This window comes from Styela clava, chromosome 11 (genome assembly GCF_964204865.1).
Source record: "Styela clava chromosome 11, kaStyClav1.hap1.2, whole genome shotgun sequence".
Lineage (NCBI taxonomy): Eukaryota > Metazoa > Chordata > Ascidiacea > Stolidobranchia > Styelidae > Styela > Styela clava.
Window position 1 is genome coordinate 11,595,987 of NC_135260.1, and position 14,865 is coordinate 11,610,851.

The 14,865-nt window shown below is 32.0% G+C and overlaps 2 protein-coding genes across 2 annotated transcripts in view; both read right to left on the minus strand.

The window, feature by feature from the left end:
- LOC120347291 (bone morphogenetic protein receptor type-1B-like) overlaps positions 1–6,414 on the minus strand; it is a 21,273-nt gene extending 14,859 nt beyond the window's left edge. Inside the window, exons 1-4 of the mRNA XM_039417203.2 lie at positions 6,158–6,414; positions 5,741–5,835; positions 5,298–5,412; positions 4,974–5,070 (exon numbers count right to left, since the gene is read on the minus strand). Of these exons, the coding sequence (XP_039273137.1) occupies positions 4,974–5,070; positions 5,298–5,412; positions 5,741–5,835; positions 6,158–6,290 (440 nt within the window). The 5' untranslated portion in view covers positions 6,291–6,414. The remainder of the gene's footprint in view (positions 1–4,973; positions 5,071–5,297; positions 5,413–5,740; positions 5,836–6,157) is intronic.
- LOC120347290 (ubiquitin carboxyl-terminal hydrolase 48-like) lies at positions 6,355–14,101 on the minus strand. The gene has a single exon (XM_039417202.2). The coding sequence runs from the start codon at positions 11,381–11,383 to the stop codon at positions 8,108–8,110; it is 3,276 nt and encodes a 1,091-aa protein (XP_039273136.2). The 5' UTR covers positions 11,384–14,101; the 3' UTR covers positions 6,355–8,107.
- Between the last annotated feature and the right edge of the window lie 764 nt (positions 14,102–14,865).

The window sequence follows — 14,865 nt, forward strand, 5'->3', positions numbered from 1 at the left end:
CAAAATCCTCCTACAGCAGTCCTTAAAAATAAAGCAGATCTTTACAAGTGTTTGTACAGAGCCTGTTTCGAAGTGAAATGCGTATAAACTAAATGCAAAACTGAAAAGATTTTGATCTTTCCGAAATGACGTAGCTCCTCACATATCAGTGGCATAACTACGCAGTATAAAAAATTTCTTTCAACAAGCATAAGCTAGGTTAGACTGAGCCCCTGTGTCTCCTACCAGTCTTTATAATGAGAGTTAATTAGCATAGCAGTTACCAAAAGACTCATATTCTACTTTTAATTTGTCATTATAAATTCATCCTTATTAATAAATTACAAATTTCAAATTACAGGCAATAGTAATGTTACTTAGAATTTTTCTACAAGGCTATTTTATAGATATCAGAGATAAATTAAGATTCCCAAAATTTAATACCGATATAAAGGTTAATATAAAAGAATGAGATAGGCTAAGACTTTTATTAATGATTTGGAATTCAATGACAAAAATCTTTCAATGTCATGATAGGAATACAAAGAAAAAACCACATGTCATTCTTGACACTGTGCTTTGACAAAATCTCAATATCAGATTCACCACAAGTAGATAGATTAACCAAAATAAATACAGCATACATCATCAAATAGACCAACTGGTTCAATTTTATAGCCAAGATATATTGGCTGAGAAAACATCTGCCTTAGGAAGACAATAGAAGGAGCAATAAGGTGAACAATGGCATAGGGATGGTTTTTGCGTCACATAAGCTAGACAGTAGCAATTTGTCAAGTTAATCCAAAAATATAACTAGTTTTTATGCAAACAATCACATTATCACAGATCAAACTTGAAAGTATGATATATCATGATAATTCCATTGATTTATATATAGCCCATGACTGAATGAGTAATTTTCTAACTGATTCAATGCGTGAGAAATAATTCACAATTGCCAGTTTATGCAAAAAAGAAAATTATGTGTTGCCTTGTATGTAATGGGTTAATTTACTGAATAAACTTTGTGGGTGGTAAGAAAATTGGAATATAGAGACCAAGCACTGAGTACTTGCTACAAGTGTAGCACTTCTTTTTGAAAATGACCAAGATATTTTTCAATGCCAGAAATCTTGAATTATGATATAATAATGTAAACCACCAAAATTGTAGTTATCCAAACTCTAAACAAACTTTTTATTTTTGATAATTTTATTAAAATTGCTCACTTTTAATCTATAAATGATGCTAAAAAATGCATAAAACACTGGAGCTATATTATTTGGTCAGTCCTATTGAGTACTCTATTACAAGTACTTCAATTGATAAAATCCAACCAGAATCGAGATCTGTATATCCCAACATTGTATAAGAGGATTGGGAGAACACCAGTTATCAATTTGTATTGAAAGTTAATTTCTAATAAAAAAGAAAAATATGGTAAATAGAGATGAAAAGATTGGAAAAGTTATTTGATTTTGTTTGTATAAATTTGGTTGTTCAATGACAGATGAATCATAGGTGTCTTCTTGTGTGTGAAGTTACCGATCTTACGTGATACTATTCAATAATTATTTCTGTTGAGGTGCAAACAATAGTGTGAACACCTGCCAAATGTGTGCACCTAAAGTTAATTTTCAACAGAGATTGAATATTTTACTTAATTCAAGCTCATGACACGTCTGCATATATTTGTTATATGGGAGTACAAAAGTTAGTGCAAGGGTGAATAGCATATATCTTCACTTTGCATAGGTCATACATCGATGTCAAAATGGTTGGAATATTCGACAGCTTTTGAAATTGGTTATATACAAAATAAAAGATTCTTGATTTTAAGAATTAAAAATAGTTATACTCAAAAATTTGTCTTTTCGGGCATTCGATATCTGTTAATTATTATTATAAATTATTACATTGTGCATAGAACATCCCCTACGGTAATTTAAATTATTATATTACATATGTAAAAATATTATTTCCGAATGCATTTGTGGTAGAGAGTTCAAATAAGTTCATAAATTATGTCATTATCATAGTCATGTGCAATCAAAATGGTGGCAGATCATAATTCTGAAAAAGGCATTTCTACCAAATAATAACAACTAGTATAATAAGGTGTATTTGGAATCCCAGGTTGCCCACCCAGATATCTGTGTTGCGATTATGATGTCATGTAACCCACACCCAAATTGAAGTCGACTATGAGTAACAACAATCTCATTAAAAAATATCCAGATGTCAAATTAATGGTTAGGTTAGAAGGAATCAAAAATTGTATGAAAATAATGACTGACATACTTAAATAAGTCGATATGAATGGAATGCCAGCTTCAAAGTGGCACTTGAAACTATTCAAAAAACATCCACGGTCTAACGAGTCCGCTGTTCTAAGGAAGAAGTCAGTAATATTTAACAAAGATATGAACAAATAATGTAAAATTTACTACAAATTCAACATTTTTATTTTAAAAATGAAGCTTACATTTGCATTAGTTTGGCAATCTGTGAAAAGCATTTTAATAAAGAACACAATAAGAATTATTAACAAAATTGGGGCAATCAAAAATTCCAATCTGCTATGCCCTTCTAATTTACCAGAAATTTCCTATTGACATTAACAACATTTTCTAACCATAGTCCGTTTGATGACTAGGTAAATAATCTCACACCTGGGCTTCCGACTTTAGTTTTACGTTGTTCTATTGATCTGTGGATTAAGAATAATAGAAGAAAAGAACAGAAATAACGCTGAACAAGTCGATAATTTCACCATAGCATATCTGTGGGTTTTCATTCATAAGGAACGAGTTATGATTATAAGATACATCTTTCATTATAACCACGGTAATTATTGAACTGGAAGAATAGGTAATTATTAAACTGAAAGAATATTCGTGTAATCTGGAAAGAGCTTGTAATACCTTTCATGGTATCATTATTACTCATATGACTCCCCATTTGCGCTTTGTTAAACATGAATTTAGATTAAATTTGACATCACATTTTCGAAAACAATATTTTACTGAAGTGTTTTAAAAAATATTTTAGAGTTCCACTGGCTTCTCATATTTTTGATGATAAGACAGTTATGGAAATAAAACTAAGCGGTGAGTAATATATAGTTACAGGGGTGAAGTTCAATCAATTCAATCAACTACTGATCAATTTAGAACAATGGTTAACCCATGCTTAGAAGTGAACATGAAATTAAATGATAAAATTTGTAATTAAAGTTAATGTTGAGAGAGAAATACGACTGGCTATATCATATTTTATTATTATTTATGAAAAAAAACATGCTCATGTATGGGCATTGCTTATTAAAAATGCATATTATAATAAATAACTCTTCCCTGTCATAATGTGATATTAATAAAGTAGAATGTTTTTTCCAATGCGACATGATTTATAATAGAGAAAGTATGCGTCATGAAAATAAAAGGTTTGGGAATCTTCGATTCAAACCATTCAAAATTGAGTTATAAAAAGAACGAGTTTTGTCAATATACTACATACTATTATATTTGAATATATCTAGTCTATATATCAATAGTACACAACTTACAAAATCTTGGAAAATCAAATCAATAGCCTAGTAAATAGTAACCGTTTGTTCAATGTTGGGAAGATTAACAAAAACACAAAAAATAAATCCATTAAGGAAATACTGTATCAACAAATGACATCTGCATGTGGTATTAGTTACCGGCAAAATGGTAGTAACATTGATATAGTTGAGAACACGAGCCAATAGTCTGCGAGAGAGAAAGACTTGTCTCGTTTAATTAGTGTCAAATAACTTATTCAAATCTTAGTTTTCGAAAGGCAGAATAAAAGAGTAATAGTCATAGCAAAGAAGATTTCTCATTTGTATTCGTTATATCGATAATGGACCTTTTTGATTGCTTTGTTAAAAAGTAAAAAGAAGGTGTGAGATGATCCTTATTCTATTTGAATGGGGAATTCGTTGATATCCCCCTACCAGTAATTGAAGAACAAGAACAACGATATCTATGGTACTATCTTCAATATTAATAGCCCATACTCGACAGAGTTAAGAAAAAATATATAGTAACGGGCTTAATAAAAACATAAGTAATGTCCCTTGAATAAAAAACATTTCTCAAGCATGGATGTTAGATAACAAGCACGCTTTAGGTAAATCACAACCCACAATATATTTATATATTATACACGGTCCAACCACTGTGTAAATACCAGTTTCAACGACAATATAGCGTGGGTTGAGCTTTATGTAACACCTTACCGGTGTGAACAAATAGCAATAAAATACATTCATCCCTTCAATGAAAAATATTCCCATAGGTGTGAATGATACACAATATAATGGAGGTGTCAGATTGACAAGCATTTTCACACCTAATAACAATACGATATCCCACTAAAATGTTTTGAAACAATGTATTAGTAATGTGTATCATTACACTATACATCCTCTTTGTGCTGGGATTAGTTGAATCATGCTTTCACAATTACAAATTGGCTCGAATTAATAAAAGTAAAATTTGAAAAAACGTTTCTCATTGAGAAAAGTTCACTGAATTGTTAGACTGTTTCATTTAATCCACGATAAAGACAATTCATCATTAAAACAAGATAGCCATGGGCCACATATAAAGAATGGAAAAAAATACAGTAAAATCACAAAATTTAAACAGTAGGTTACTCACCCCCATGCCCAGGGTGAAATAAATTGAGTAGGCAAACAATAAATATTATAATCGTTTTAAAACTATTAGCTCGTCACCCATCAGTGACTCAGCCATGTTTGGAGCATAAGAGTAAAAATAACCTATTTAGGAGTAAATGTGTAAAAAGATGTTTTCTACCGATTTGTGGCTGCCAGACGGAGCTAATTAACAAGTCATTTTTTTTGTACAACCAAGATTGAAAACTAAAAACAACAGAGGCCTTAGTCATTCCCCCTGGTGCACACCAAGTGAAATAAATAGTAGAAAATGACTAACCGTATGCAACAAACAGTAATGATAAAGACACCAACTGCAAATGCGAGCAAAACTGATACGATCATAATGACAGTGACATTAGGATCTGAAGTTGAATCTAAAAAATATTAAAAAAATAGTAAAATATTCATATTTACGCTTCTCAGACAATGAATGTTCACATTAAGTTGGGCAATATAAAATGACAATTATTAAGATTAAAGATTAATTTAAATATATTAAATACTCTATAGTTCATGCTTGATCAAAAAACAGCGGAAAATCTCACATTTGCAACAGCCCCAAATTACTCTGTTTGAAAAATATCTCAGTACAGCAACATACCTGGCCCTTCTGTGTTATGTGTCGGTAGTTTCATATTTAAATGATCATTGCAGTAATCGCTATCCCAGCAACATTGAAAATCAGTTGGTTGTACAAAATCAGGTTTCGCGGCTTGCTGGTAAAATAAAATTTTGTTTATTAAAATCAAGATGAGGCAACAAAGCAGAAAAAGCTAGTGTTGGGATTGGGAGTATAACCTTAGTATGAACACACAATATTTTTTATGAACTAAATTTCACATACCACTAATTGATTATTTCAATGTGAAAATATGCAAACTTCACAAAAATATGGCAATTAAAACAGAAGTTTTATCCCATACTCCATACAAGTCATTTTAACTTTTAATAACCTAAATTGTTGAAGAAATTAAGACCAACAATGTCCTATTTTCAATACTCAAAATACACATTTAAAGACAACACTAAATAATACTTTCTTACATTACACTGATCGATGTGGAGTTCCAGAGAAGACAGACAACCAGCAGTCTCAATTTCAGCTCCATCAATAAGTTCCAATTTTCTGTAGCATTTGGCTGAAGAAAATAAGATTAAAAATTTGAATAAAGAACATGGAATAAAAAAACAGATGAATTGACAAACAGCATCAAAAAACGCTATAAAAATTGGCATTTCATAGTCAAGAATACTAGTCAATTGTCATGGAGTAAAGTAATAGAAATAAGCATCAAGACATGCTCAAGTTATTTAGTTTGTTATCTAGTAGACAGTTTCACTTCGAAGAAATAATAAATCTCTTTACTCTCTGCATCAAATGATTGAAGCTATGCAATAAATACTACTCAGAAAAGTTAGTACCGGTATATTATTAATATAGATATTAACAAACAAACATACATTTTGGTTTCAGTTCACATGTAGAATTGTATTCTCCATTTGTACATGCATCGATGCACCGGCAAAACATTGCCTGATATGGTTCTTTCGCTATATCATCAACCAAGTTTAGATCACCAGGAATGCTATCCATTTTTACAATTTTCAAAAATCCAAAAATTACTTCTATTTTATAAGATTAACATACTTTATCAAAACTATAATAGAAAAAGAACCGGACCACAACAACATCAATAATCAGGAATGAAAGCAACACCAGAAAAAATGAACAGTGTTGTGGTAAAATAAACGAAACAATATTTGCAGAAAAAATCTTTTGAAGGAGATTTGGATAACACATACCAGTAAATTCTAAAAATATTTGAGAACCCAAAATAATTTAGAACTTCCATGAGAAGTTCCCAGACTTACAATATAGTAAAACAAAACATTATTGCAGAGTACAAATCATTTTACATGAAAGTTGATTTCTAAATATTCAATTGTTTTTTCACCCCCAAAATACCTTTTTAACACATCGAACAAACTTACTAATTGATCAATGACAAAGCCTTTAAATAAAGCATTTAAAACCAACCAAATGTTGCTATGAAGCATAAGAGGCTTTTGTAAAGTAAAGAGCAAAGCAATGGCAGATGGAAAATGAGAGATAGTAATCATCGAACTTGATCAGGTCAAGGTACTTGACCATTGACCAACACTTGAAATTCCCTGGAGAACGCTTCAAAACAATTGGGATAAGAGTACAAAAGCCACCTGTTTATCATTTTATGTTACAAAATGAGAATAAGAAAAATTTTCAGAATGATAACTATAACAGATCACTAAAATAATTGGTGGATGATAGATAACTATTCAGAATGGTAGTGTTGGAGGTAGATGCTGACATTGTTGTAACATTCAATTTTTTTTGTCGATTAAAAGATGTCCGCAAAAACTAACTTACATTCAAGTAAGTGACCTAAAATACACTATCCTATAGAACTTTTATATTTAGACTCTACGTGGTTAGTTAACGATGTGCAATTGCTGAAACGGGCACAGATTTAAAACATTGCATTAGCCTTTGTATACCTAAGCGCACATCAGGATATTAATGGTATAATTAGCCACTTGTCATGTATTCAAGTTGTTTTAAATAGCACTACAATCATCTTTATTACCAGTCTAGCATTGCCTCAATAAAGTTAACACAAAAACATATCTTCGAAAGACATAATACACAGATGGTTAGTCTTCGATGACTTACTGTAATATTCCAATAGATAACGTTTCACCGATTCCCTAGAACTTTCAGGTATATGCAAGCTCACAGTCACAGTCCTAATTAAAAGTATGATTGTCTAATAATAATTGACTATGGGTAATAATTACAGTAATAATAAATGAACAATGAACTGCAAACAAAGGTACCTTGTTGCCGATTTAAAAAACTCAATTAAAACAAGTTCATTTAGAACTTTAAATTGCACATTAGCATAACAATATTTTTTTAACTTTCTACCAAATATTGCAAATAAATATTAATTAATCAATAGATGAAACAAACAATTTGAAAAAAAGTCAGAATTTGGATAATTTCAGCTTCACGTATCCAACAGAATATTTGAGATCATTACCAATATTGTTTATAATTTTTCCAATATTTATTCTGTTGCCTTTATATATAGAAATGTTCGATCTATTAAATTTGTAATGATATTTTGTATGAAAAATAGGCCATATTAGAAATACAAGAGAGTGGGGTATAAGAAATACAAGGACTACTGACCACACCTAGAAGTTAATTCTTGAACAATTTCCCACTACTGAGGGCTCCATATAGTTTCACTTTAAAAATACTTTCAGTGAAAAATTGTACACCTTTTTTCATTTGGCTCCACTAAGAGGCAATGACCAAATCTACATTTGGTTACATGGAATGCTGTTCACATATTAATACCAAATAATTCAAGAATTAGTGAGCAAGCTCGTGCCTTTGAATCCTTCTTCTAAAACTTGATCATTATTAGATATTACAGGCAACATTTCTTGAGCATTATCATCTGGTTCATCAGCTATTAATATAATGGTACAGTTCGGTAACACTGACAAAGAACCAAGTGTAGCACTATTGTCCGTTAGTATCTTGTCTTCAAGCCAGAGATTCTGATCAAATGGTGGAACAGAAAACATATGCATGATTTTGATTTTTAGCTCTTTTAAAGTCCAGTTTGAAGACACTGTAATTTTCTTTCCCCCTGGAGTTGTATGAGCTCTCTTACTTTTCCGAACACAGTTTTCTTGAGAAGGTTTTTTGAACTCGTTGCTCCAAGATTTCATCTTGTCTAAAATCACTTTTTTAATATAAATTTCACGATCAGTATAATTACGCAGACTATGTTCCTTCTGGACTGCTCTGCCAACAATACAATCTTGACAGAGTTCGGGTGTAAAATGAAGTACAACTTTGAGGCTTGATTTTTCATTTACAATCTGATCAAGAATTACAACAGGAGTAATATTTACCTTGATTTCAGTTGATGATCCGTTTTCTATTGGTGCTTGAGGAACATTATTGTTAGATTCGATATTAGTTGCATGAGAGGATGGAGCAATTGGCACTTCTTTTAAAATAGTACCTTCTTGGTGCTCTATTTCACACTGTTCATGGTTTTTTACCCCATTCTGTTCTTCCGATACCATGATATGTTTCTTTATGGATATTGGTACATCCACAATGAAGTTTTTTGTTAAATAACCCCACTCTTCTGGCCAAAGTAACATAGTGCTTATATCATCTTTATCATAATTGTCAAAGTTATTTAAAGAAATGACAGGATCACATAGCAACTTATCATGAGGGCATATCAATATTTTGTTCTGTACCTGTGACACTACCTCGTTTTTTGAAGAATATTTGACATATTCTCTCCATTTCCGCACGAATTCAGCAGAAACGATATAAAATGAAGAATCATTTATAGCATATAAATCTTCATAATTAGGTCTGTTTTTATTGAGAAAAAGATTGTGAAGGCAAGACTTCTGTTCATGAGCCACCATCTTCTTAAGTTCTGCAGCCTGCTCAGCATCGTATTCTTTATCTTTGCAGATGTGACAAGGCGTAGCACTTGAGGTTTTGTATACGGGAGCATCAGGAAAATATTTAACAAGAATATTCCACACTGATGAAGACACCCTTCGATACTGTTTATAATCAGTAGTAAAGTTACCATGCTCACACAGTAAATCTTCATTAAAATTAAAGTCTTCATCACTACTTTCAAAACTATCTTCATTTTCGTTCCTTCTATTCCATTCATCATTGTCTTCATTTGATTGTACTGTCTGTATAATTTGATTATTTCGATTTTTCAATTCGAAAATTCTTGTTGCCATTGCTTTCCAGGATTGCAATGAAGAACGACCAATATAATAATACTCATTCTCTTCAGTTGAAGAAAAGTCTTTCAAAAGCTTACTGACAGTGGTTTGATCTTCTTTTAAACTTGACTTAAGACGAAGTGAAAAACAGTGTTCTTTTACGCATTGAAGACAAAGCATTTGGTTTGTGATACGGGGAGTTTCCTGTTCGTACATTTCAAATAGGTGGTCTGCTAAAATCTTCGGAATGCATTTCATCCCACCCACCTTGTGTGGATCCAATTTCTTATGGGTGCAAAATATTTTATCTGTTGAAAAGCTATTTTTCACGCCAGCGCTTACATTTAACATGCGTTTTAACCACATTGTCGGTACCCAATAGCAATCTGAAAGTAGCTCCGCCTGTTCCATATCAACCATTTGTTTCAGAAGATTTCCCATCACAGAATGTTTCTTTGTTTCTTCAGATGCTTTTTTTTCAGCTTCTATTATCATTGCATTCATACAAGCAAAAAAATCAGCATTGTCTTTTTCTACAGTAATTTTCGCGAGCTCTGGTATTCCAGGAGGTGACTCAATGGAAGATGACATCTGTTGTTTTTTTGTGTATACAAGCATATATGCATCTTTTGATGAGTGTGTGCCTTTATTTAGCTTTGGCTTTTTTGCTGGCTGAGGCATATCTGCCTGATAATCATCAGTAGTTAATGCATCCAAATCCAATTTTTTGCCACTTTTCATTTTCTCGATAGCCTCGTCATTAAATCTGTGCCAAAACTGTGTCGTAGAGTCCTTAATATGAGCGATATAGTGGCCTGAAGACGCGCTCGGTCCGCGATGAATCAAAACTGCTGTAAGTTCATAAACTGCATCAATGGCAGCTACATTATCAGATGTAACAAATGTTGACATGTCAAGTGTGTCAGGAAAAGATAAAAAACTAGAAAGCTTTTTTCTGTTCCAAGTTTTTTTGTCGAACACAAACCTCAGAAGCTGTAAATTAAGAGTTCGAGGTAATTCCTTAATGACAATCCTACGTGAGGCATCTCTTTTACAGTCACAGCTTGCACAGTGATATTGGTTTTCATTAATGAGTTGTTCTTCTTTGAAAAACTCCTTTAAGCACTGAATGACGTCTTTATGTCCTTGTATAGACAAATCCAGTTCGTAGAATTTAGAGGGGCACTTTGAAACATTACCGCAAGTGTTGCAAGTAGTACAGTAGTCATATTCGCCACAAAATTCGTGACAAAGAAAATTCCCAACACTTGATGTACGATCAAGTAGATTGAGCAGAAGTTTAGAAAATTCTTGCGCATCTTGTTGCAAAGCAGTATCCAATCCAAGACAATTAACAAAAGATGTTGGATCTATATTTTTTCTTTTACCACATTGTAACATGGCAAATAATAATTGAAGATGCCCACACACTGTGTGTGGAAATTTGGAATTACTTTCGGCTTTTTGATCATCAGTGACGTTTTCTTTATAACTATAAACTGCGCGACGAAAAGATAAATTATGAAACCATAGTTGCAGAAAAGTGTTAACATAACAGGTAGCTCCCAGATTTTTTAATCCAACAAAATCTCCATCTTTTCGTACTCCACTTTTTATATCCTTGACATCATCTTCTAACACATTTTGATAATTACCATCCCGAAGCCAGAAACCTTCGCCAAGGCCTCTTAGACAAATAGGATTACTGGAGCAATTTTTCCGACATGCGTTGCATTTACCCAGTTTCAGATGGTAGGCTGTATATAAATGTTCATCAGTTATCTGATCAGGTGGAACATTCTCTGTCCACTGCCACACCAACTTGCTGACGGGTACTTTTGAAATTGTCTTTTTACCCATGTCAACGAGGCGTCGGACCTCTTGTCGGGTACAAGAACAGACTTGCCCACATTCCAAAATTACAACCTTTCTATTGCCTATTTACCTTCAACAACTTCCTTTCTGCAAAAAGATAAAAATGACAATTAGATTCAACCACAATCCACTTTTCATCGACTTACTTTGGGTTTATATCTACCCACCCTTTAAAAACATCGTAAAATTTTAGTAAACTACGAATATTGACACTGTAAAATATTCTAACAGAAGGTATGACAACTCAGATTGTCATAGCAATAAAAAAATATGAATATGATACCCAAATCAAATAATAGCACTTAAATGTCGCAGTGGTGGCGATTTTACTACATTTCACCATTTCTAATGAATTGACTCTATCTTAAATATCGGAAAGATGCGTCACATGATATCCATTTTACACTATTTGTAAATCCTTTTAATTCATACCAATTCATTTAGTTTAGTGTCTAAAATAAAACTTAACAAATATATCACACATTAAGGTATACCTAATGATAAAAATATTCAAATAAAGCCGTAGATTTAAACAATATATAAGTATCTGTTCGAAAATTACGATAATCATGTAGGTTTAGGGAAAGCTGAATAATTAAAAATTAATCTGGACTTTGTTTTATTGTAAGCAAATCTAATCTAATAGAATATTAATAAATAAATAGCAGATGCCATTTCATTGACTCTAATACACTATCATCTTAACCTTCTCTTCTGAAAATTTTCACATATGTGATAAAGCTTGATATCAATTTCATAAACTCATAATAGTTTGACACAATATGTAACATGACACACATTCTTTGGTATCAAATATCGTTCAAGTTGTTAATATTATTCATACTTTACCATGGAAACACCTTTAACAAAGCAAATTTATCGTTATAAAATCAAGTAATCCTTTATTAATAACATAAAACAAGTTGTTTATTGCAATTTTATGATTCATTCTGAGCACAACAAATTTTCTTATATCTAAATACCTTAGCAAAACAAATTATGTGTGCTTGAAAAGGTGTTTTGACGCACGATTTGAATAAATAATGCAGCAATTTGAAAATAATTTTAATAAAAATGTACTAATATGAACAAAGAGGCAAAAAATAATGGGAAAAATTAACTTGAAAGTAGTTTTGTGTATGGCGGTACAGTCCATAAAAAATCAATGTTGGTTGGTCATAAATGAATGTATTCTAATGGCTGAAGCTGATTTGAAGTTGATGATAATGGAGTTGACCGACTGAACGGTAAAATGCTTACCGGTATATTTTAATAAATTTTAATTTTCACAATAAAAGCAACAAAATTATTTGTTTTAACATTATGCTACATTCATAACTGATTTCATCTTAATGTTGTTTCAATATATCAAATATCATTTTCTCATGCCCAGATGAAACCACTATACACGGCCTTATAACCGCAGTGCGATGTTTAACAACATTTCCAAATTCTAAAATTGACAAACAAGACAATTATGTTCCAACATAATTTCTCTTAAATATTAAGCAAGAAAATTTTAGATTGCAAAAATAAATAAAAACCAAACTGTTAAAACCAAAAATGAACATAATATGAGAAAACTCCTTGGCTTATTTGCATAAAAACTCTTGATAAACTAATATGAATATATTAAGCTGGTAAACAATGCAAAATCTCCGTCTTGTTTCAACACACAATAGCAAAGAAATTTCCAAAAATTTAGGGTTAGGCCCTTATAATAAAATCATTTTAGGTAATACTACCATCGATCCATGTTGATAATAGTAATGCTAGTAATAAAAAATTAGGAGCATATGTGTATATTCATGTACAAACAAACAGATATTTCAAAATTCCCTACCACAATTCATTTTCAAAATATGGTAACGTTTTATATATTACAATTTATTAATAGGTACTCAATTTTTAAACATTATTATCGTTCTAAAATATAAGAATGAATGGGGTATATCTGACGAACATCGTAGCTTATGTCTTGCGTGTAAGCTCAACAGAAATAATTACCGACTATTGTAAATACAATTGTAAATATTATTCAAACGAATCATCGTTTGTTAATGCAATTAACAACTCGTCTTTCTGACTATCTTGCCGTCGTGTAAACGCGAAGCGCGAGACCTTTAATCCACTCAAGTCATTAATATTTCAAAGACAACAGACAAGCCTGCAGTTCGCCATGGCGCCAATCAATCTACTGGCGGCGCGACGAGCAAGTGACGTCACTACGAGAACAACTATATCATTGCCAAGCTTGTCAGATCCTTCATTTTGGCGGGATTACTTATAGATCATGATTGCGTTGTAGGAAAGTTGATTTTTAAAACTGGTGTTTAGCTGTTTGCACTGAACCAGGACTACAAATTTATGAATGGGAAGAAGGCCATAAAACAGACCCCCGACACCCAGATCCTCGTAGTAAATTCAATCTAGCAAGTCTGACGATAAAAGGTTTTTAAATTTCCAATCAATTAATTGCCAAGCTTGAACTATGACAAATATCTATCTTTGCCAAGGGTACTACAGATTTGGCGTAGTAAACATAACATACGATATTTGTCGTATTTGGGTCCATCAAATGCCCACGGCAATCGATTATCAAACGGAAGACGATGTAACCGCTATCTATAGCTAATAGCATGTTGTTTGGCGCCGGAAATTTCGATATCTTGATCATTGTACAAAAGCAGCCGCCAACTGACCTGACTACATTGTATTTCTAATACAAAAGTATATTATACACATGACTTCAAATTGAGTTAATTTCCTACTCAAAGTTAAGCAAATAACCATAATATACCGCATGTCTAAAAAAACCTAACATATGCAAGGTATACCGATTTCTAAACCAAAACAATTTTTAGCGACGAAAATATCACAATTTTGAGCGGATGTGAATCTCGATTTCAAGGAAGAAAAACTTGAACTGTAAACGCCGAAATAATTAGACAGACGGAGACTGGACCAGATGTCGAGCGAACAAAAAGATAAAGCACTATTCTATTCTATCCACTATCTCCCATCAAAGTTATGTTCACAACGATTACCATCTTTTCACAAAATACCGACCAAGCGCAAGCAAATAACGTCAACTGTAAAGTAACAATCGGCGATAGTGAATGTGAATTTTATACTATAATATGATAGGTATTGTGAATTTTCATTAATACCTAGTTAAAACTGGTTAAACAATTCGATTTAAACGAAAAAAAATCAGGAAAATCATTCAGAAACTCATAATTTCTGACGACGAATTTTAAATTACGAAATAAAAAAAAACTAATCTCTTTTTTTGTGTTTCTGAACATTCCTACCTCGATTCACAGTATCATAAAAGAAAGAAATTCCGATCCAAAACTCCAATTCCGACGCGATGTAAAACCTTCAACGACTCCCGACTTTCGACAGAAGGAATTCACAACTTTCAACCCTTCGTGTTTAAACAAAACAATAAAACAAAATGGGTA

Bases quoted from the DNA above. Each gene is read 5' to 3' on its own strand.
- LOC120347290 (XM_039417202.2), bottom strand. From the start codon at position 11,383: ATGGGTAAAAAGACAATTTCAAAAGTACCCGTCAGCAAGTTGGTGTGG.